This window comes from Maylandia zebra, linkage group LG7 (assembly GCF_041146795.1).
Source record: "Maylandia zebra isolate NMK-2024a linkage group LG7, Mzebra_GT3a, whole genome shotgun sequence".
Taxonomy (NCBI): Eukaryota; Metazoa; Chordata; class Actinopteri; order Cichliformes; family Cichlidae; genus Maylandia; species Maylandia zebra.
In genome coordinates, this window is record NC_135173.1 from 54,581,626 (window position 1) to 54,604,781 (window position 23,156).

Below are 23,156 nucleotides of genomic sequence, written 5' to 3' on the forward strand. Positions count from 1 at the left end.
GCTAATCAAGCTAACATTGTGCGACTTTCATATAGAATTATTATTTTCAAATGTTCCTGGAAGACTATCAGTAAATTTTATCTTAAACCTGACCTTCTCTGATTTGACCTACTTACCCTGTTCACTGCAGTGCTACTGATTACATGGGGGGGGCGTGTTACCTTGGTATAACTTACAGTGTTGGCTTTTGTCATGGATTAGGAGGTAATACTTTATAATACACAATGGTTGTTGTTATTATCATTATTAAGCTAACAAACCAGCAGATATACAACATCATGAACGCTTCAACTTTGTTTGTCTTTTCTGACTAAATCTGATCACTGAGCAGCAATTAAATCAAATGTAAGACTGACCAGTTACTTAGTGTTTGAGGTAATCCTGAAGTAACGATTAATGTCACCTACTCTGACCCCTCAAGTAAAGTGAAGCTTCATGCTGAGGACTACCTTGTTACTTTAGCATTACGTTTCCATTACTTGCTATTCCTTTGTCCGACGTAACCAAGTAAAGGAATTCAGTGAATTCAAAAATCTCAGCACCTTTTGTCAGTTTTTGCACAGATAAGTGTTGTGTCAAGCTTTGTCTATGGAGCGTTCTTTGAGAAGCATCGAAACAACGATAAGGAGCTGTTGTGTTTTTCTGATTCTTTGTCTCATTTTGTAAAAAGAGCAATGGGATTACACGGAAGGACATGTAAGTGAATGCCTTAGGACTCGCATTGTCTCCGTGGCCAAACTCTTCCCACAGCAAGACGGCCCGTCACAGACACGTGGACCGCAGCCAACCAGAGAGATACTCTATCCCCAGTGGAAACTCCATCCCCAGGCCTCATGAGAATGGTTCTTTGTAGTGGTGACATCTGAGGCATTATTATTAAAAAGAGTCCTTGTCCTGAGCCTTACCTTCGAGGCTGAGCTTATCCGTGGCAACAAAGTTGAAACGTTAAAATGGGATCTTGTTTGAACGCCGTTTCCGAGCAATGTGTGGTCTAAAGTTTCCAGAGAAGGCTGTCACCATTCCAGTGAATAGCATGCTTTCTAAAGTCTAGTGATTTATTTTTTATTTCTACGCGTTTCTGCATCCCACATTTATGCATTGTGAAGTGTGACAGCTTCAAAACATTGCACTGCTGTTTTGTAAAGAGGACAGAATCCATATTGTCGCCATTTGTTTTCCGCCTTTGTTTATTTTTAAACCTCCGTTACCTTTGATTTTGACCTCAACCTTCAGGTTGAAGATGAAAAAAGATGATGGATTGTACATTCTTCTGCTTCTGAGCACAGTCACTTGTCCAATTCCGGTATGGTTCACGCATATTTTACCTCTTCTTTATTTTCTCCCACTCTGACCAGGTGGATCAAGTTTGAGGAGAAGGTGGAGAAGGGAGGTGAACGCTGGAGCAAACCTCATGTGGCCACGCTGTCCTTGCATAGTTTGATGGAGCTGAAAACCTTTATCGAGAAGGGCACGATCGTGCTGGATCTGGAGGCCAACTCGCTGCCACAGATTGTCGGTGCGTGAGGTTGACTAGATCGAAAGTGCTCCTGAAGGTTTAGAAAAGCCCAACTGCTACTTACGCTTTTCAATCTGTCCCCTCTAACAGAAATGATCACTGACAGCCAGATTGAGAGTGGTCAGTTGAAGGCAGACCTGAAGGAGAAGGTTACATACACCTTGCTGAGGAAGCATCGGCACCAGACCAAGAAGTCCAACTTGCGCTCTCTTGCAGATATTGGCAAGACTGTTTCCAGTGCAAGCAGGATATTTTCTAGCCAGGAGACTGGTAATGCAGAAACTCTTATTTCTCCTTATCAACTCAAACACCTTCTCCTAATTTTTCTGTTCATTTTTAACTCTTACTGTTTTAGGCTTTTCTTTTTTTAACACAAACCTGTCCCCTTTCCCTTTCTGTTTCTCCTCCCCCTCCCCCCTATCTTACTGTACTTCTTTTCCTCTCTTTTTTTCTTTCCTCCCACGGGGGTCTGTACTTTCTGACTTCCTGCATCTGGGGTGCAATAGCCCGCAACCCCCTCGAGCACCCTGTGCCTTGTTTAAACCCACAAGACTCAGAGGAACCATGTGAGGTCATGAGGAGCTCCAGCATGGGATACCTCTGTAAGTGAGGTCATAGCCCTCCAGCTGAAAGCAGCATTGTTGGAATGTAGTCCCATGGAAGGCTTGTGTGAATGGAGATAGACAATTGTAAATTAGAGAGGAAAAAAATGCAATAGTGTTGAAGTTTCATTAAGTCAACTGTGTTAAAAAAAAAAAAAAAGGCTTAATGTGTTTATTCATGAAATCAGCCTGGAAACGTATGTGGTGGACAAAAGCTAAATATTCATTTTGCCGTAAATCAAATAGTGATAGACTAATGTTCTCCACCATTGTCAGTAGCAGAATTTCTAACCGAGTTCCAGAGTTTACATTCTCAGTTGTCTGCCAGCCGTTGCTCAAACAACTATTTACGTGTATAAACAGCAGACCTAAAGCAGTCATCTATCATGCTCTCTTATCTCTGACTGTCTGACATTTGTCCTAAGTCTTAAGCCCTGACACATTTAGCTTATTTCTCAGGTTTCCGTCTCTTTTCAGCCTCTTTCTCAGCCAAAAATATCTTCTTCTTTTTTTCTTTTTTTTTTTAAAAAAGTTCTGCGTTCTTGCCCGTCATCCTCTTTGATCCTAACAGAATCTCCCCTCTCTGCAGGTAGTCCAACTACAACCCACCGAAACCTCACCTCCAACAGCCTGAGTGACTTCTCTGATAAGCCAGAGAAAGATCAGGTAATGTGTTTCGATGTGTTATTTGCATAGAGTCATATGGGTTTTGCACCACCGCTGTCAATGTTCACAAAGCAGCACTTAGAAAGGGCATCTACTGGGCTGTATGAGTGCTTCAGCATGCTGCAACGTAGACTGGAGACTGACCCCAGAGTATGTAGAAACATTAGCTTTATTAGTGTTTATCCACACTTTGTCAGGTGTAGACAATTGGCAGTTAAGCCATGGCAGCACCCGATTCTCTTGCACTGGCACTGCAAGGTGGAGGGCGTAACACATGTGAGCCCCAGATGCTAATAAATAAGACACCTTCCATTCTTCTCTCTGGTCTGAGTAACAACAGCTTACTGTCTTTGTCGTGTGAGTTTCTGTCATCCGCTGTAGTTTCTTTTGCTGCCGTGACTCATGACAACTGTAAATGGGCTGTATTGTCTGCGTTTTTCTGCAATCACGGAAGTAGTTAAACAGTAACTGAAATCACCCTCAAGCAACTGTTTATAAAACTGTGCATTGGTCAAAATGGTGTGTTTTTCTTTAAGATTTTAACAAGGGCTTTGTTAATCATCTCCCTTAGTTGATGTAAGTTTTTACAGGCTCAGTTTAGATCTCTATGAATCCAGACTGAGGATGTATGCTTATTGGACGGCATAAAATCAAACTGCTGTTCAGCACATAATTGAAGGAAGGGCAGGTACTGCCTGTTCCTACACACTTATACTGACATCAACAAAGCACACCACTAGGTTTGCATGTACATGATACCCTAATCACTTCTACAAGAGGAAATTTGTAGCCTAACCCTAACCCCCCTCCCACCTCCATGATTACAGCTGAAGAATAAGTTCATGAAAAAATTGCCCCGCGATGCTGAGGCTTCAAACGTGCTGGTCGGGGAGGTAGATTTCCTGGAAACCCCCTTTGTGGCTTTTGTCCGTCTGCAGCAGGCTGTCATGCTTGGGGCACTCACTGAGGTCCCTGTGCCCACCAGGTAAAATCGTCCAAGGTCCAACTTGCAACATTCGAAACACTGGCCAAAGTCTTTGAGATTCTCACTTTGTCACATCTCATTTTCTCATCTTTGTTTAGATTTCTCTTCGTCCTTTTGGGTCCCAAGGGCAAAGCTAAATCATATCATGAGATAGGAAGAGCCATCGCTACCCTGATGTCAGATGAGGTATGAAGTAACTTCGTATTTGTTGGTTTAATTTCTCTTGTGGACTAAATTTTGAACTGATTGTAATAATATGACCCACAATGGAGACTGACTGACTACCGGTACTTTTTTTTTTTTTTTTTTTTTTACTAGTTTTACTGTTTTAACACATTAGATTTAACTTAACTAGCCTCTGACTGGTTGTGAACTTAAGATGATGGTTTTGGGCTATCCAGCTGCATTCATTAAATTAATGTTAACCCTTCCTGTTGCCAATTGTGGTTGGAGTCAAGTCTTTGTTTTTCTTGTATCATTATGTCTCAGTGAATGGTCTGTCCAACTGAGAGGTTAATTGTTAATCTCTGTGTTACAACTTTTTGACCCACGTTTGTTTTGGCATAAGCAGATCATATGCAAAGAAAAATGACAGGTTTTTTAACCTGCTCCACCTTTAAACATCTCTGTGTCTCTGCTGTGTAGCTTCACTCCTGGCTTAACGTCTCAGTGTTGTCAGGAATGTTAGCTGATAGCTCATAACATTCTTAATCCTGAGATCACCTGGCGGGCAATTTCCCACAGGCCTCAGCTCTTTCCAACATATCTTTCGAGTAAACACGGTGAGATAGGAAGTGTTTTTCCAGGATTTCCTCAAGTTAAACTTTACTCCCATGAAAACTTTATGAGCCGTTCTCAGCCGTTTTTGAGTCATCCCCTCGTAGTACTATCCTGCATGCCTGTTTCACTGCTCGTGAGACGCACAGATATTGATTCATTATTTGGGTACATGGTAATTAGAATATTATGAACGTTTTGTTATGCTACTTTGTTAGAGTTAGGGGACACAGTGAATTGTTGGTTACTAAAGCTCCACTTATGCTTGTGTGCTGGCAGGTATTCCACGATATTGCTTATAAAGCAAAGGACAGGCAGGACCTGCTGGCTGGTATCGAGGAGTTCCTGGATGAGGTCATTGTCCTGCCCCCTGGCGAGTGGGACCCTGATATCAGGATAGAGCCACCAAAGTCCCTGCCTTCTTCGGACAAGAGGTCCGCTGCTAATCCACCTAATCCCAATGAATGATGTCGCTGCATATAAATCTGTTAAATCTACAAAATGTTATGTGAACATAGACGTATTTATGCAGACGTAAAAATAAAAGGGGGGTTGGGCAGTATTAATGTTTGTCCAACATGATTTTTTTTCTACTTTGGTGCTGTGCTGATGTCTGTATGGCTTTCCATATGTATATCAGCGCCAGGGGAGTCAAAAGCACTGTTTTTTTTGTTTTTGTGGAAGTTGGACGAGCAGCAGCAAATCAAGAGAACGTGGGCTTTAGAGAAAATGAGAAATTTTTGGGCTTTAGAGAAATGCACTCAATGCACTGGAGTGTCATGGGACACTCAGTGCATCCCATCATGCACCAAGTGTCACTGTATTTAGATGCCACCCAACACCAGTTATTATTAATCTTTTTTTTCTCTTTTACTCAGCCTTTTGCCCTCTCTCCTTTCTCTCAACAGACCATGGCAGATGGTTGTGTTCTGTAGGAGGTTTCTTCCTGTTAAAAGGGAGTTTTTTTTCTTGCTACTGTCTCAAAGTTGAGCAGTGTTTTAAAGACAACAAACTAGGATCCTTTGTTACACAGTTATACATAAAGTTTCAACATAAGCTGCAGGCCAAGTGCAGGTCAACCTTTTCAGAAACTGAGAATCTTACTTCTTCTCTCAAACCTTAGATAATCTCTTATTTCACCGATGTGATTAAAGACTATTGTAAATAAAAATGTATGCAGCTTGTATTAGATATGCATTATGCACTTGCATGTATATTTACGGTTTATTTGCCGTGATTTTCTGTTTTTGATGGTAGAAACATGACAGCGATCCTGCGATCTTCATGCTTGAGTTAACTGAAAGCTTGTGGGCTTTTATTTGTTTGCTTTCTGTTTTTAAAGGAAGAACATGTACACCGGATTAGAGGCACCTCAGATGAATGGCGACACTCCCCATGACACAGGACATGGAGGGGGTGGAGGACACCAAGTTGGAGAGGAGCTTCAGCGCACTGGAAAGTAATTGTGAAAATACTGTAGAGATAAAAAAATAAAAAAGAGGAAAAAAAACACAGAGGAAGAATACGCGAGGCGAACTATATTATGCTTGCTAACTTTAATGTCTCCTACTTGAAGGTTTTGTGGAGGTCTCATCTTGGATGTGAAGCGGAAATTGCCCTTTTTCGCCAGCGACTTCTATGATGCGCTGAACATCCAGTCTCTGTCTGCCATCTTGTTCATCTATTTGGGCACAGTCACCAATGCGATCACCTTTGGAGGTCTGCTTGGAGATGCTACAGAAAACATGCAGGTAATACCTCCCTCATCCCTTTGTGTTTAAACCCAGCATTCACACCGCTCTGGCATTTCTAAGACTGCTAAAACCTTTTGTTAGAGCCTAACTTGACATGCTTGTGTTTTATCGGTGACATGAAGAAAGTCAGACTCTGATGATTCAAAAGCTTGTGTTTGCTCCCTGCCGATGTCTCATCAGTCAAACAATCTCAGCAAAAACATTGCAGCATTGTGTGATTTCCTTTTTATGTGTATTTTTCTTTCTCATAGCCGTGGCTCTTCGCCGATGCTCTCTGGAATGCTGGTGTTTCTGCTTTTTGTTGACTTTATATTTATGCTTTTCTGCCAATGTGATTGCCTCACTGTTGTTTGTTGCTACTTGTCTGTTTACACCGATACATTGTGTCACACAGTGTACTCCTCTGTTTTGAAGCAGTCTATTATTTCAACATTTTCAAAGAGATTCTCAGCTGACTAAAGCCCCTTATTGTTGCTCATGCACAGTGTGAATGTGACAAGGTTAAAGAGCTGATAAACAATGATAAACTGTCTCGATTTCCCAAATCCTTGCCCAACTCTAAATTTCTCCTCTGCTCACATGTGTGGGATTTGTCTCTTGCATTCTTCTACCTCTCACTCTCATAGCACATATTTCTGTCTGCCGTAAGCAAACACTGTCCATTTATGAGTTTCAGACTGAATTTATTTGCACAGTGTTTGCTGCTGTCACCGTCATCATCGATTTAAACCTTTAAACTAACACAACACACTGCAGCAGATAAGCCATGTTAATGTTGAGCTCAGAGGCTCACTCTGGATCCATCTGTCACACCTGCTGTTAGCAGGAAGCGTCGTATGATTGTGATATGTCGGCGTACAGCGCCAACCGCATCCACCCCGATGCCTCTCACAGCGCGGTGTAGAAGTATGGCAGGCTGAATGGTGATGAAGCCGCTTTCTTTGGGCTCTCATGTGACAGAGACCTGAGGAGCACCAGCCTCAGGAGATTTGCCCGGGCTGTAAATAACTACAGATCCAGATTAATCAGCCACAGTAGCCTCGTCACGGCTGTGTTTCTAATGACTCCTCCACCCGCCCCTCCCTTACCAATAGTGGGTTCTCAATACTCCTGCGTCGCTACACCTTCCCACTCAACAGAGGGATTCCCTGCCCTTGCTGGATCTTTCCCCATGTATGCTCACTGCTACAGCATTGTCATTATTAGCTTTTCATCCAGTGCAAGTTGCTTTAAAAAAATAAAGTGTTAAGAAAAAAACAAAAACCAACGTGAAGGGAAACTAAACAGGCCTGTCCTGATTGACCAGAACTGCAGCTGAGAATGGGGAAAACACTATTCCTGCGTGAGTAAGTAGGAATTACGCAATAATTAATGGGGAATAAAATGAGAAAGGATGCAGAATATTGTGAGAAGTGTTGTATGTAAAGTTTTCATTCTCCCCCCCCCCCTGCATGTACTGTGTCGTAGGGAGTGCTGGAAAGCTTCCTCGGAACAGCACTGACGGGAGCAGTGTTCTGTCTGCTGGCTGGTCAGCCCCTGACTATTCTCAGCAGCACCGGACCGGTGCTAGTCTTTGAAAGGCTCCTCTTTAGTTTCAGCAAGTGAGTATTTCATGGCTAAAAAGTCACTCAGCTGTACACAAGGGTTAAACAGAGGTCAAAAACAGCAGCAGTAGACTGTTTCAGATATTTGTAGATTACAGTCTCTCCCCAAAGGACAGATGCGTGTGTTTTATAAAGATCGTTGTGACCACTACAAGAGAAGTTAAAAATATAAGCACGAAGAATTCAGGGAGATTACTCACATTTAGTAGTAGGCTGGTGACTTTGGGTCAAAGGTTGCTTCACTGGAACTTTTTATTTATTTATTTTTTGCACTTACTGGTAATAAATGATTGTCACCTGGTTGTGTTTATGAGCTTTCACCTGTTTTGCCTTCTGCTTCCTGTCCCGACTATGTGGAAGACGAGAGCAGCAAGGACACGCCATGATGGTGTGATAGCAGTGCCTAAATTTTAGGTATACGTTATTGTGGGGATAAAATGTCATTTCACCTCAGTTCAAGGGAATTAAATACTGCCTACTCTCACTTCCTTCCAACTACACTGCCTCTCTTACCCCCAAAGGAGTCTTCTAGCGTTACCAAAAACACCACGCTGCATATGTTCCATTATTAATAATTCACTCTCATTTAATTTTATGCTGTGACTGAAGAGTGTTGTGGCGCCTGTGCCCTTTTCGTGCTTCGAGTCAACTGTTGCCGAGTCAGTGGCAGCTGCTCACTACAGCTGTTGTGGATGCATGTTATCCTACAGCTGCAATAAAGAGAAAAACCTGCTGCCGTTTTCCCTTGGAGGACCCCAGAGCAATATTTATATACCTCTGAGCGCCTTGTATTTTCTGAAAGTGCCGTGAATTCTTGGGTGGATTGTAAAATAAAATATTGAGATGTAAGAGTTCCCTTGCTCACTCTGTGTGAAATGTATCCTCTCCCTCAGAGACAACGGCTTCGACTACCTTGAATTCCGGCTGTGGATCGGACTGTGGTCGGCCATGTTCTGTCTGGTGCTGGTCGCCACAGACGCCAGCTTCCTGGTGCAGTATTTCACACGTTTCACAGAGGAAGGCTTTTCGGCGCTCATCAGCTTCATTTTCATCTACGATGCTTTCAAGAAGATGATAAAGCTGGCCCACTACCACCCGATCAACACTGATTATGATCCCAACCTTGTCACTCAGTACGACTGCCGCTGCATGCCTGGTGCGTAGTCTTTACTATTGCTGCTGCTTCAGATAGAGAGAAGCTACCAGAGTAATAGGAAGAGTTTTACCTTCAACATTAGCAGTGGTATACCTCCACTCTGTTCTAAACCATCTTTTGGGCTTCTTTTAAAGCAGGGGTTACTCACTGCACATCGTGGGCCACATACAGCCCACTTTTATCTAAAAGGATTTTTAAATATAGTAGTAAAAAAACAAAGGTTTCTGTTATTTATTTGCTTACCTATTACTTTGATGCAATATGAATGAATGAGGGGTGAGGTCTTTAGAGTTAAAAGTAAAAAAAACTTATTCCCCTCCTGTACTTGAGTCTTTACTGTGCCAATTTTGCTCCCCCAGGCCTGATGTTGTCTTAGAGTTTCAGGAATGATGATACCATGTGATGCTGAAAGTTGAATAGTCATATATGGTTTTTGTGTTGGATTAATTTGTCTTTTAATTTAGATTTAAGTTTATTTATTTATTTATTTTTTTGTTTTTTCAGTGAAAATGACAAATGATAGCAGAATGTGTGACCGTGTCGATATCGCTTTCTCAGCACTGCTGAGACACTGTTTTTGTGTCGCGTGACTTGCCAATATTCTTTGACACGGATTTAAAATGGCAAATGCATTTATTAGAAGACGTTTTCTTGTTTTAGTGATAAGATATTATGTTGTTTCTTCACTAGGCAACTCGTCAGAACTCTTTGATCTATCTGCCCTGACAAACAGTACTGATCTGGTATGTAGTGCCCTTGTGTTCAGTAACAATGAGTCAGAATTCACTGCTTCAAAGGCTGTTTTTTTTTTTTTCTTTTTTCTCGTCAGGCATTTTTTTGGGGGGGTTGAAACTGATAACTGTTTTGTTTTTTCTGTTTCTGCCTTTTTTCATTCCAGCCGGTAAATGCTACCTTGGCATCTCTGACCAAGAAGCAGTGTATGAAGTATGGAGGACAGTTAGTTGGAGAAAGCTGTGGCTACATACCTGACATCACCCTGATGTCTTTCATTTTGTTCCTTGGGACCTACACCTGCTCCATGTCTCTGAAGAAGTTCAAGACGAGCCGCTTCTTCCCCACCCGAGTGAGTGACAGTCACATCGTTTTTCCACATCTAGATGAGTTGTAGCCAGCGTTGTGGTGCATATTTTCCCAGATTTCCCGATTACTTAATATGTGACCACATTTTTATATGTTTCAGTTGCATTTTACTTAAAATTATTGATTCGAAGAAGTCTTTTTTTTGCATCTTGGTTTGCATGGAAGTCTTTCTTTGTGGAGTTTGCACACTCTCCCTCTGCCTGTGTGGGTTTCTCCAGGTGCTCCGGTTTATTCCCTAAAGTCTAAAGCCGTGCTTGTTAAGTTAATTGGACGTGGGAGTGTGCAATTGTCTGTCAAGCTGTGTTAGCTTGCCTGCATTTTTTTTTTTTCAGCACACAAAGAAAAGGGTCGGCACACTTTTCTTCAAAACTTCCAGCCCCACAAACTCAAAGACACTGTCAAACCCTCCTTAAACGTGTCCTCCTTTCTAGGTGAGGAAGCTCATCAGTGACTTTGCGATCATCTTGGCCATCCTTCTCTTCTGCGGTGTGGATGCCTTAGTTGGTGTGGAGACTCCAAAGCTCTTAGTGCCAAGTGAATTCAAGGTAGGCATCTCCCGGAAGTTTGCCAGTGTACTAGAAAGTCCTCATTTCATCGTGACGTTTTGAAATCATTGACTGAATTGTCTTTCAGTGGTGCTCTTTCCTCCGACTACATCTATAATGAATGATGTTTCGGCAAGAAAGCCTGTGTAATTCTTCCAAATCCAAGCATAATGCTTTTCTTTGTAGCACACCCAGGAGGACACAGAGCTTGATTATAGGGGATGTGAGAACATAAACTAGCTCTTCGAGTTGCAACTTTAAATTGCAAGAACAGAGCTACCTTTGTTTGTTCACGGAGTCTTAATTCACTGTTTTTCTGTCATGTAACAATGCACCGGTAATTTCAGATCTGTAATCTTTTTGAGATGATATTGGGGCTTGGATAGTCTGTCTCCAGTGTTTTTAACAGTCTTTTTTCTTTTCTTTTTTTTTTTCCCATAGCCCACAAGTCCACTGAGGGGCTGGTTTGTTCCTCCTTTTGGAGGAAACCCTTGGTGGGTGTACCTAGCAGCTGCACTTCCTGCTGTGGTTGTCACCATTCTGATATTCATGGACCAACAGATCACCGCTGTAATTGTCAACAGGAAAGAGCACAAACTTAAGGTTGGTGCACCATCTGAAGGCTTAAGAAGAGTGAAATGATTGAATACGTTCAGTAATAAAAAAGAACCAAAAAGAATCCAAACTAAGTATGTAAATTTTTATTTCTGTAGCACATTTAAAACCAAAGTGCAGGACAGCCAAAGCATCAATAGATAAAGCCAAGTTTCATGAAATGACAACAAGAACTTGTCAGTGAATTTCTTTTCAGTACAAGTTTCTAAAGATCAGAAGAATACACAAAGTCAGGAAGATGAAGGGATATAAGACAAAAATGTTGGCCATGAAAATCCAATGAATGGTACATAAAAGACTAGTTAAAAATTGACACAGGAAGCCAAAATCAAAGTATAAACAACAATAAGAAGACTCCAACAGTAAACTAAGACTGGACTGAACAAAAAGCCACAGAGCAGCAGTGATAAAAGAGTCTAGAAATGGATCTTACCTGCAGTACCAGGAATGACATGCAATGAAATACATTTTATTCCTTATCTGTTTCTGGATTAAACAGTCATTTGTAGTCATTTGCACTGCATTATGTTTGTCTAATTGTATACATATATTCCCAGACTTCCTGATATATTATTAATATGTGACGCTCGGTGTGCTCTGATCACACTATTGCAGCAGCACATGATTTGTTTAATATCTGGAGTGTGGGAACCACTTGTTATATAATTTTTTTTGTCTCCTGTTAGAAAGGGGCAGGTTATCACTTGGACCTGTTCTGGGTGGCCATCCTGATAGTGATCTGCTCTTTCATGGGCCTGCCATGGTATGTGGCTGCCACTGTCATTTCCATCGCCCACATCGACTCTCTGAAAATGGAGACTGAGACTTCTGCTCCCGGAGAGCAGCCTAAATTCCTGGGTGTCAGGTTAGTTAAAGCAGCTGCTGGACGCTGTGTTGACGTCACTTAACAATTAAATTCATTCTGGCATGGTGGTCTCGAACAAAGGTGTCTCAGTTTTCCCAGAGCACTGTCAGTATTTGATTGTACTAGCTAGTTAATTGCATTCATTTTAGATTGAAGTGATTAAAAAAAAAAGAAGAAAAAAGAAATCACTCAGGTGGTTTGCATAATGCTGTGTGCAGTAACTCATACGCACACACTGTGAAAAATACCTGCTGCGTGCACAGTCCTTTCTTTAGAAAAGGAAAAATCATTTTATCCAAAAAGGCAATTACTCTCCAGCAACAACAGGAGGAGGGGAGGAAATGGAAAGATTCAATTAATCATGAATTAGACAGTCAGGAAGGAACAAAAGAGAGAAAACAGTCTTGGAAAATGACAGAAAGGGGTAAATCTACACAGAGCTCTCTGTGTGTACACACAGATATAAATACTCCTGCAGTTCTTTAGGGAGAATGACTTCATTAAAAAAATGAAAACAAAACAAACTTGTCAGCGAGGTGGAGGTCAGGAAAAAGTTTATTTTTTGTTACCAAGTCTGCAAAGACTGTATCATCGTGGATTTGTATAGTTGATGACAGGGATTTCCTCCATGTGGTTAACTGATTGGAGCGTGAGCCGTTTAGATTCATCATGCTCATTGTTTTTACGAACTGTAACTTTTGCATATGCAACCATTAGACATGAAATTCCAGCACATGGATGATCAAAAAGGTGTGTTTATGATGTAGATGCCATGCTGTCTTTTGTGAATTTTGCCTAGGGGAATAATAAACATACTAAAAAAAACAACAAAAGTTTTAACTTCTCTGAATCAAATCTGCTGATTAATTTGTGTGACGTTTCCCCCTCTAACTCAGGGAACAGCGAGTCACTGGTATCTTCGTGTTCATCCTGACGGGACTCTCTGTCCTCATGGCTCCTATCCTCAAGGTAGTGCTCCAACTTCTTAATTCTTCTGTGGAATTATGGATTACTGTCCGCCCGTTTTAGGACAAACTCCCGTCTTCCCTCTGAAATGTAAAATAATTTCAAGTCTTTTATTCATCCGATTAGGAGCTTCTATAGCTGAAGTAATATGTTGTGAAATAAGAATGTGCATCAGGGCTTAAGCTCCAGTTGCAGCACCTCGGCTTCTCAAATTTCCATTTCTTTGTTGAGCTGCCCATGAGTTGTGAAGACTCTGAGAGGTGATTTTTTTTGAGCTGGTACGCCCCCTTGAGGGTATTTTCTATACTGTGTTTCTGATTCTCAGAAATAGCATTTTGTTTTTGCATGAACTGTATTATAGTGGCATAAAATAAAATTTTTTCATAAATTTCTAAATTTTTGCTCTAAGTTGCCTCATTTTAGTAATTTCTTTTCATATATTTTATATTTTTTATATTACTTAATCTTTTTTTTACGCTGATCTAGGAGCAGGTACTTCTCAGTCCTGTGCAAGCTAAAAGCCCGGTCACACTGGTAGCTCAGTAAAAAGAACATTCTTAGAAAAGCTTCTTGTGGACTATTTTTAACTAAGCAGTGTGAGCCAAAAGAAGTCATGTTTCTTCTGAGAGGGTAGCTTTGACACGCGTGTTTCTGTTTCCTCTTTTTTTTAAGTCACAGTCACACGTGTAACATTAATATCTTTTTTTTTTTTACTGTGTTCTGTGTTCTTCAGTTCATTCCCATGCCAGTGCTCTATGGTGTGTTCCTCTACATGGGTGTGGCATCGCTCAATGGTGTCCAGGTGAGTCACTTTGCCCTGTTCACTACCTACTAACCTGTGTTGGGTGGGTTGCTTTGAACAACACATAGCACACGTAATAATTAAAATATGATGAATTTCTTTTTGTGTTTTATTAAGAAAAGAAGTAATAACACTTAAACCAGAGCACAAAGAACAAATAAAACACAATGAACAGACTCTCAAAAGACTCAAATTAATACATTATTTTTCTAGCTAGCGTCCACACTAACTATACAAATAATGTATTCTGCTGATGTATTAATTGTGTCATTTACTTATTATTCTTATTGTAAAAATGTGAAACAATTTTATTTTATTTTTGCAGTAATTTTTTATATTAAAAATCTTTCTAATTTGTCATTAGAAAAGAAATCCTAATTTTCAAAATATTTCATATCATTTGAATTCTTCAATCCAAAATAAATAATTCCTTTAGGTTTGCAACTTTGAAAAGAAACAATATAATTATTTATTAATAAAAAGAGTTTGTTTAATAGGCTTAAAAGGTGGTAATTAAAGTATTTTATCTTATTTTATTTTGTCCTTAATACCAATAATATTTTTAAAAAGAACCACTCTGAGAGATGCCAGCACGGTGGTTAGCACTGTTGCCGCACAGCAAGAAGGTCCTGAGTTCAATTCCACCATCAGGCCGGGGTCTTTCTGTGTGGAGTTTGCATGTTCTCCCCGTGTTTGCGTGGGTTCCCTCCAGGTACTCTGGCTTCCTCCCACCGTCCAAAGACATGCAGCTTGTGGGGATAGGTTAATTGATTAATCCAAATTGCCCATAGGTATGAATTCGGGAGTGAATGTGAGTGTGAATGGTTGTCTGTCTCTGTGTGTTAGCCCTGGCAAGACTGGCAACCTGTCCAGGGTGTACCCTGCCTCTTGCCCTATGACAGCTGGGATAGGCTCCAGTGACCCCCGCGACCCTGAAAAGGATAAGCGGAAGTGAATGAATGGATGGATGGATAACTCTGAGAGTGCAAACCTCTGCCGAAGTAGCTCACTCTCTGGGTAGTATTTACTTTAGGATAACGTGACGGATGTTTACTTTACCTACTCCTACATGTGTAATCAATGTAAAATCAATATTGATTTGTAAATAAGTGGAGATGAATAACTTGAGCTTAATATTATAAGAGCATATATTTCTGACTAACTAGGCAGCTCTTGACAGTGTAATGTAATAGTATAAATAGTATATGAGAGTATACGGGAAAATATAATGTGAGATTAAGAATCTCCATATACCAGTATCAAATGTTCCCCGATGTTGTAAATGATGTAAGCATAGTTCCAAAGATAAAATACATTTTATGAAGGTTTTCCTTGATTTGACCTTGAGGGAGAGGTCATACACCCAAAGTAATGTGATATTTAGAGTCCTCACTGTTACAGTATAAACCATACAAGTGAGAAACACAGTTTTAAATAGCTCTCTCAATCATCAATATTACCACTATGACCTTCAGCTCAATCTATAGACCATGAAGGAGAGGTCAGAGGGAAGTGTGACCGGATATTTTAAATATTGTTATGATACTTTTTATATGTTGACAACAAACACCACGCTTGTAAGAATCATAGTTGCCTTTTGTCATTTTTCAACCCATAAATTATTAAGTTGACCTTGAAGACGTTGGTGATGTAAATCAAACTTTCACAGATTCTTAACATGAGTCTAATCTACATCTCTACAAAGTTTGATGGAAATTCATTCAGGATTTTCTGAGCTATTGAGTTTACAGATGGAATGGATGAAAGCGTTTCCAAAAACATAACCTCGGCGGAGGTAATTTATCAATAATTGGATTACATTATACTTTGGTACATTATTGGATATTTTAATAGGAAAAAACTGACTGCGTAGCACTGCTGTCTCAGAGTATCAACCAAAATTGGAAAAGGAAAAGTCATACAGAAGTATAAAATCTCTGAATTGTTTTCCAGGTTCTAACTGCAGCGTGTCCGATTCTTAACCTACTGAACTTTTTATCTGTTTCCTTGATCCAGTTCATGGATCGTTTGCAGCTGCTCCTCATGCCTGCCAAGCACCAGCCGGACCTGATCTACCTGCGGCACGTTCCCCAGAGACGCATCCACCTCTTTACTTTCATCCAGGCCCTGTGCCTGGCCTTCCTGTGGATCCTCAAGTCTACTGTCGCTGCCATCATTTTCCCTGTCATGGTGAGGCAAGGCTGATGTGACAGAGCTCTGTATTTTGCCCTAAAAATTTAATTGATTCAAACTTTTCCTCTCTTTGTAAGGTTTTGGCATTGGTTGCTGTTCGCAAAGGAATGGACTACGTGTTCTCCCAGCATGACCTCAGCTACCTGGATGATGTCATCCCAGAGAAAGACAAGAAGAAGAAAGAAGATGAGAAGAAAAAGAAAAACAAGAAGAAGGGAAGCATTGACAGTGAAATTGAATTTGTAAGTAAATGTCCATATGCATTCAAAAAAGAAAGGCATGATACAGTTTCATTAAACGGTTATCGTCCAGTTCCCCACATCAAAGTAATCCATGAGTGTTAATGTTTTCATTCCCTCCTCCCACAGTCTGACTTCCCCTACCATGCAAATAATGTCCCCAGTATAAAAATCTCTATGGATATGATGGAACAGGAGCCCATGTTGGGAGATAAATCTTTGGATAGTGAGTACTAGTCAGGATTTGCTTTGCTTTAGCTTCAAAGGGCCGCTCCAACTAAAGGCTTCCTTTTCTTGTCATGCTAGCCCTCTTGCATTTCACTCATATGACATTTAACATCTTTAAAGATCAGCATGCTTTCTGTCTGTTTCTAATGCTTCTCTGAGCAGCCCATTTGGGCTTTTAACACTAAAAGCAGCTTTGCTGTGCTTGCTTTTCTTTCCCCCCACTACTACTTGAAATTCATGATTGATTGATGTTATAAAAAGTTTTTCTGTCATATTTTTTTCCCCCGCCAGGACCTCCATCGTCGACTTTCCTTCACCCCCATACACCGTGCTGAGCACTACTTTTTCTCTCCGTCTGTGGATAAGTAAGTGACAACCTGCTGTCATTTGAATATTTGTGCATTCAAAAGGCAAAATGCACAAATATTACACACCATGTGATTTTAAGTTTTTCCTGAGGCGTAACATTTTTGCCTCTTTCAGTCTCGACAGCGGTTCATACAAAAAAGGTTCACCTCAGATTCGAATAGGCCGGGACTCTGTGGACAGCTGTTTCGTCTGCAAGAAAGGGTCCGAAAGTGTCCTGTGAAAAAACCAGCACTACACAGAAACCACACATTCTCTCTTTTGTTTTTAGTTTTTCTTTTTTCTTTTTGTACTGTAATACTGCCTCATAACAGTGTTTTTTAATATGCCACGTGCGAGGATTTGAATCCGATTAGCTGGAAAAGTATTTGTCATTGAAAGACTTTGGTGGTACTGAATTTTAATAAGTGCTGACACAAGACCATTTGTATCATTTTACTGCAGGAGACAAAAGGACTTCACAAGGTCACACAGTTTTTTCCTAATCTTCCCAATTTGTATGTTAATAACCGAACAAGAATCAGGCTAGAGTTGTGGTAATCATCAAATAGACCCAGAGATCCAATTTTGAGCTTCATAACACGCACACCACTTTCACTTATTCTTTTTAATAATATCCCACATAACCAGCCTCTCTTCCTAAGTACTGTGTTTAGTAGTTATTTTTTTAAGGTTATTAAGGCATAGCTCTTTGAACCTTGAGATTCAAACACGGTGGAGGTACTGCACAGAGGATTCAGAGTCCTCCTTTAGTGAACAAAAGACTAATCTATGCACACTTACACAAGGAACTTGATGTGAAGCATCCATCTAAAGATGCGTGTTCATAAACACACCCAGAAGAATAATGCAACATGCTTGAATGTGGTGGTAAATGGTTCATCAACACGCAGACTGGAACTACCATATTTGTTTCCTAATCTTGATTGTTGCTCCCCTTTTTTCTTTATTTATTATATTTAAACTCATAAAGGTTGCTGGTTGAATATTAAATACAACTTAGCCATTTAACCTTTTGTGGAAATTTGAAGTTTCTTTGATCTGTATCCACTCAGCTGTGTCGTCCCCATTGTGGGGATTTATCCATGTACTATACCTGTATGTAGCACTACCTCTAGGTGCCAGGCGTGATATATTAATATATCTGCTGTGCATTGATTTGTGATCAAATACTAAAAAAACCCCCTAAAAATCAGACGAACTGGCACTAGGATCTCTGAATCGTTTAAGATACATTTTGTTTTGGCAAAACATTTAAATACTATGTGCAAACTGCAATGATTTAAAGGGGCAGCATCACCCACATTTCTTATCAAAAAGCAAATATTTTAAGAGTATTTAAAATTTCTAAATATGTTTATTTAACAAGTTTAGTTTGGATGAATAAAATATTAAGGAGAAAGAAAGTCTTGTTTTCCTCCTGATGGTCCAAGAGCTGAAAGCTGGGAAGAGCTGAGAAGTATTTAGCCCATCCCATGCTTCATATTCCTATACACTTAAGTATCAACGTGTTACTGAGTCTGATTCAGTTCAATTGTAAAACTTGTTCAAAATATGTTAATTTAATCAAGTTCCAATCTTTTTATTGTTTTGTGTGTTATATGTATTTGTTTCGTTTTATGCAAATCAACAATCACTGTGAGATTATTACGATAATGCAACTTCTGGTTCTGGAAGAGCTACCGCTTATTAGTGCGCAAGGATATTTTTCTGAGACATTGGTGTCTATGCATTATCCAAATTTAATTTAGTAACAGCTGGATGAGCAGTGAAATATGCCAATCACACGTTAGACAAATGACTTGATCATGCTTGTTGCTACTTATTGCTTATTGAAGTATACACTGGTAACTTTAACTGATTCGGTTTTAAGGTGTCGTTGCCTGTCTGAATGTAATAAATCCTAATGAACTGAAATCTAGATGATCCTTGAAGAATTGACACGCACAGTTGGTGTCACTTCTGATTTTTAGTGGAAATAGGGGTTTGATCCTTGCTTTGAGCAATCGCTTCCATGTAGGTTGGACACAAAAGCCACATTGTCTTCCACTTTGTGCTTTGAGCTGCACATCTTGATCTCTTTGGACTTTCTGGTTCTGAATCTGCAATTATTGTAATATTTTTGATGTTAACGATTTTATACAAGCATCTTATGTGATCAAATAATCCTAGGTTACTCAGAATGAATAAAAATGTCCTTTTTTTTTTTTTTTTTTAATGAAGTAGCATTTGAAAAAAGAGCAATAAAATGGTCCAAATGATTCTTAATTAAATTGTTGTGTTTTTCTTTAACCACCAAATCTCTGTATCTTTGCCCTGCTTTATGTTTGCCTGGCTGTTCTCCAACTATTTTGGCAGCTCAAGGAGCATTTCTTATATTTCATCAAGAGTTCTGCTCTGTTGCTACCTTTTCCTCTGGAGTGACCACTGTCTGCTTCACAAGTGTTAATCTGATAGATGCCAGCGCTCAGTCACAGGGCGAAGAAAGTTAAAAAGGAAAGCTGCATATTTTCCATGATCATAGGACTCGAGTTGGCTTAAATGAAACAAATTGGCTCATTGCTGTGAGACACTGTGTTCTTTTACTTGCCAAAAGGGGGGAGGGGAGTAATAACTTCCTCCTCCACCGGTGCAGGAGAGAACATCATGTTTTGTTGCATAATACTTAATATTACTGGTGTTGTCCAAGCAACCAAACATGAATGATGGTGTGACTGTAAAAGGTCATGGAGATATCACCTGACTGATCTAAGAAGGTGTTCTGAACCTCTGCTTCACATAACAGGAGACTTTTTCTAATAATATGGGCAACCTAATATTAGATTGTAAAAACTGGTCAGTGTAATGCATGCGCTTTGACATTGACCATTAAAACAATAACTTCAGTAAAACCATGTGGTGTGATTTCAGCGTTGCATTTTTGCATTTTGCACGAGGGGGCAGTAGTGACTCTTGTAAAAGCCACACGCATGTTCAACACCAACAGCTCAAAATAGAAAATGTGATGAAGACTGTCTCAGCGCTGCATGAAGATACACAGAAAAGTCTCATCTGTCAGAAAACTGTGTGTGTTGGAAAGAGTTTATAACCAGTTGCTTTGGTTACTGCAGGTAAAAGATACTGCTTCTAAGATCAGCAGCCAGAGTATGCAGCCAGGTTAGGAAAATCCGCTTTGGCAATCTAAATGTGGTTCTTATTCCTTATGACTAGAATTTATGAGTAAATGATCCTCAAAAAAAAAAAAGGAAAAAGAAGATAGGAATTACTTATTCATCCCATATTTGGGAAACGTAATGTTTGAATGTTTTCTTAGCCAAAATAATATCAGCACATTTCTTGAACGTTCACGTCGTATCTACAGTTTGTTCAGATTATTGCCGGCTCCCTCATTAAAATGTTAAAGCTTGATCTGAGGAAAGCAAACAGTTCGTGCCGCAGCTAGAAACAAATGTCCTGCTCAGTTACTGCCCAAGCAGCTTTTATTGCTCATAATAAACTGCTGGCCCTCAGTGCGCGCTGTTCATCTCTCCCTTGACATTGGCTCCGAAGTTCATAACAGTGTCCTGTGATTGCTTGTCCAGACTTTGTTCACTGTTTCATTTCCCAGTCGAGAGAGGCCATTAGTGTGTTTTCCCCAGGGGGCATTATAGGCTGTTCAACAGGGTCATGCTGTTGGTTATTTATTTTTTTTCCATAATAAAATATCTTTGACTCTGCCAAGAAATGCAGTCATTGATTTGTTATTAGAATTGTCACATCTAATAGAGCTGATCTGTGGTCACTTTATCATTTAATTATAACTGTTATGTGTGAGCTGAGGAATGTTTCTTATGAAAGTAACAAGATGCTAAATGTGTTATAGCAGCACGCACCAGGATGCTGGCACGTAGCACTATCTGTGCAGTGTGGGTTCAGCGGCATGACAAATGTGATCTGTTGACGACAACAGTGCTTTGTAATTATGCATTCGTCGCTGTGTGAAAAGTAAAACAAATTGTTTGCAGCAGAAAATCACATAAAGCACAACACGATGTGAAAAAAGCTTTGGCTCGCAGGACGCTTGTAAAAGCACGAGCGGGAATTTTTATGGCGCGCAGACAAAAGTGAATGTTTGGCCTAAATGTGCTCTGCTCAGCTCAGGTCCACCTTACATGTGTTTTGAGCCATGTCCAGAACACATAGCAGTGCCATAACATCATTATTTTGTTGAGGGTGAATACACGGTCCATAGATGGATGTTTTATGCTTCTTTACATACACTCATCATGGTTATGAGTGTCATTTCTGGGTTTTTTTTTTTTTTGAGATTTCAATGATTGTAGCGCATACATCTTTAATTACTTTAAAGTGAAGCAAGTTTTACCTCGCCATGAACCAAGTGGGTGCTGACCAACAAAGAAGTCCCTGACTGAAACTTGCAGCTGCCTGCGTGGACAAGCCAAATGTTTTTTGGAAAAAAGGTTTTATGATCAGACGAAGACAAAGATTGCACTCTTTGGCCACAATGATAAGAGCTTTGTTTGGAGGAGTAAATGTGGCGCTTTTAAACCTAAGAACACTTCACAAGCTGCCAAACATGGTGCTCTGGGACTGTTTTGCAGCCAGTAGTACTGGTACATTACCTCCAAACAGCCAGATGGTTGAAATTTGGACACAGGCAGTAGTTCCAACAGGAGAATGATCCCAAACACACATCAAAACTGGTTTTGAAATGGATAAAGCAGGCATCTAGAATGGTGTTCCCAATGCTCTGAACTCAAACCCTATTGAAACTCTCTGGACTATGCTTAAAAGCAAACCTTTGTCAGGAAACCAATCAGTTTTGCCCCCAAAAATCAAATAAGTATTGTTGATGGCTACCAAAATCATCAGGTCGAGATGCACCTTGCTAAGATTTGACTCTGTAAGTATACTCTGACTTTTGAACTTGTGTGGATTATAATACAATCCCCAATAAATTCAAACTTATGCTTAAAATGTATGCTGTACAATCATTTCACCCTGGAAAAACAACAGTTCAGAGAAATCATCAAAAGCCCAAAATTACCATGACATTCATGCTTATGATGAGAGTATGTGACTTCTGACTGTACATACTGCACATAAGAAATATTTTAGTCCTTTATGTTTAGTTGAGTAAGATTTTCAAATCATCCCATATTTTCCTGTGAGATTAGCTTCAGATGAGATTATGCAGACGTTTGTCTTGCCCTCTCATTTCTTCCATGGGTTTACACCTGAGGACAAAGAGGCATATTGTTTCGGATTAAGCATATGTTCTATTATTCTCACATTTTTCACAAGATTTACAATTTGCCACTATTCTTAGACATACTATGACATTTTAACAACTTCATGTAAAGCAACACTATGGCTGTGGACTTTTGAGAAAGCGAAAACTAAAGGCAAAAAAGAAGCCAGTCTGCCCGGCCATAACAATTTCCCCCCTCTGACTTCTTTCTGTGGTCAGAGTCCATAGAGATTTGAGATATAATCATTTTAACATGTTAATTATACAACCTGAAGCAACTGCAGGTAATGCCTGAAGTGTTTTTCTAAAACTCACAGTAATTAACTATTTTGCGAGGTAAAAACATTAGCTGGCTTCCTCCCTTCTATCTCGATTTCTACTCAACATTCCACTCGCGAAGCACAAAAACTTTCTGCATCCTGATCAGGTATCGCTTTGTACAATCACTCCTCACACACTTTCTTCCTCATCTCTCGATCTTGCATTAATCAGATACTGATGACTTTTAAATCCCTCTTCCTTGCTTCTCTACAGTTGATGTATTTTCCCTTATTGGTTACCTTCAAAGCACATTTTCCCATTAATCATGAATTCTCTTTACAGTGTTTTTCCCCTCCTTCTGTGTATGTCCACCTATTGCCGAACTGGCAATAATCTAATGCAGTTGCACAGACTTTCATCACTTAGACTTCACATTTTCTCCACTTATGCAATGTGAGTGTGAAGGGTGAGTTGCAAAAAGTAAGATTTGACTAATGCCAGACTTAGTTAAATCCAAGGCTGATCCAAGACAAGCGATCACTTTAATCAGCACCTGTTTATCAGATTAATGTGCGAAAAAAAACAAAAATCAGCTGTCTGTTCTGATGGCCACCGTTGGCCCTCACTTGCAAGGAGTCCTTGATTAGTGTGACATCTGTTGTGA

General features: G+C 40.0%; 1 protein-coding gene across 4 annotated transcripts in view; it reads left to right on the forward strand.

Moving 5' to 3' along the window:
* LOC101481441 (electrogenic sodium bicarbonate cotransporter 1) overlaps positions 1-19,253 on the forward strand; it is a 33,597-nt gene extending 14,344 nt beyond the window's left edge. Inside the window, exons 5-27 of one of the 4 annotated variants that reach the window (XM_014413549.3) lie at positions 1,356-1,516; positions 1,607-1,786; positions 2,023-2,118; positions 2,708-2,784; positions 3,612-3,769; positions 3,868-3,955; positions 4,826-4,980; positions 5,889-6,005; positions 6,123-6,297; positions 7,768-7,901; positions 8,798-9,060; positions 9,751-9,803; positions 9,959-10,144; positions 10,593-10,706; positions 11,148-11,309; positions 12,008-12,186; positions 13,083-13,155; positions 13,886-13,954; positions 15,971-16,144; positions 16,225-16,389; positions 16,516-16,612; positions 16,906-16,979; positions 17,098-19,253. In XM_014413549.3, the coding sequence (XP_014269035.2) occupies positions 1,356-1,516; positions 1,607-1,786; positions 2,023-2,118; positions 2,708-2,784; positions 3,612-3,769; positions 3,868-3,955; positions 4,826-4,980; positions 5,889-6,005; positions 6,123-6,297; positions 7,768-7,901; positions 8,798-9,060; positions 9,751-9,803; positions 9,959-10,144; positions 10,593-10,706; positions 11,148-11,309; positions 12,008-12,186; positions 13,083-13,155; positions 13,886-13,954; positions 15,971-16,144; positions 16,225-16,389; positions 16,516-16,612; positions 16,906-16,949 (2,920 nt within the window). In that variant the 3' untranslated portion in view covers positions 16,950-16,979; positions 17,098-19,253. The remainder of the gene's footprint in view (positions 1-1,355; positions 1,517-1,606; positions 1,787-2,022; positions 2,119-2,707; positions 2,785-3,611; positions 3,770-3,867; positions 3,956-4,825; positions 4,981-5,888; positions 6,006-6,122; positions 6,298-7,767; positions 7,902-8,797; positions 9,061-9,750; positions 9,804-9,958; positions 10,145-10,592; positions 10,707-11,147; positions 11,310-12,007; positions 12,187-13,082; positions 13,156-13,885; positions 13,955-15,970; positions 16,145-16,224; positions 16,390-16,515; positions 16,613-16,905; positions 16,980-17,097) is intronic. The other 3 variants (XM_014413548.3, XM_014413551.3, XM_014413550.3) reach the window with 3 other exon arrangements.
* Positions 19,254-23,156: the final 3,903 nt, after the last annotated feature.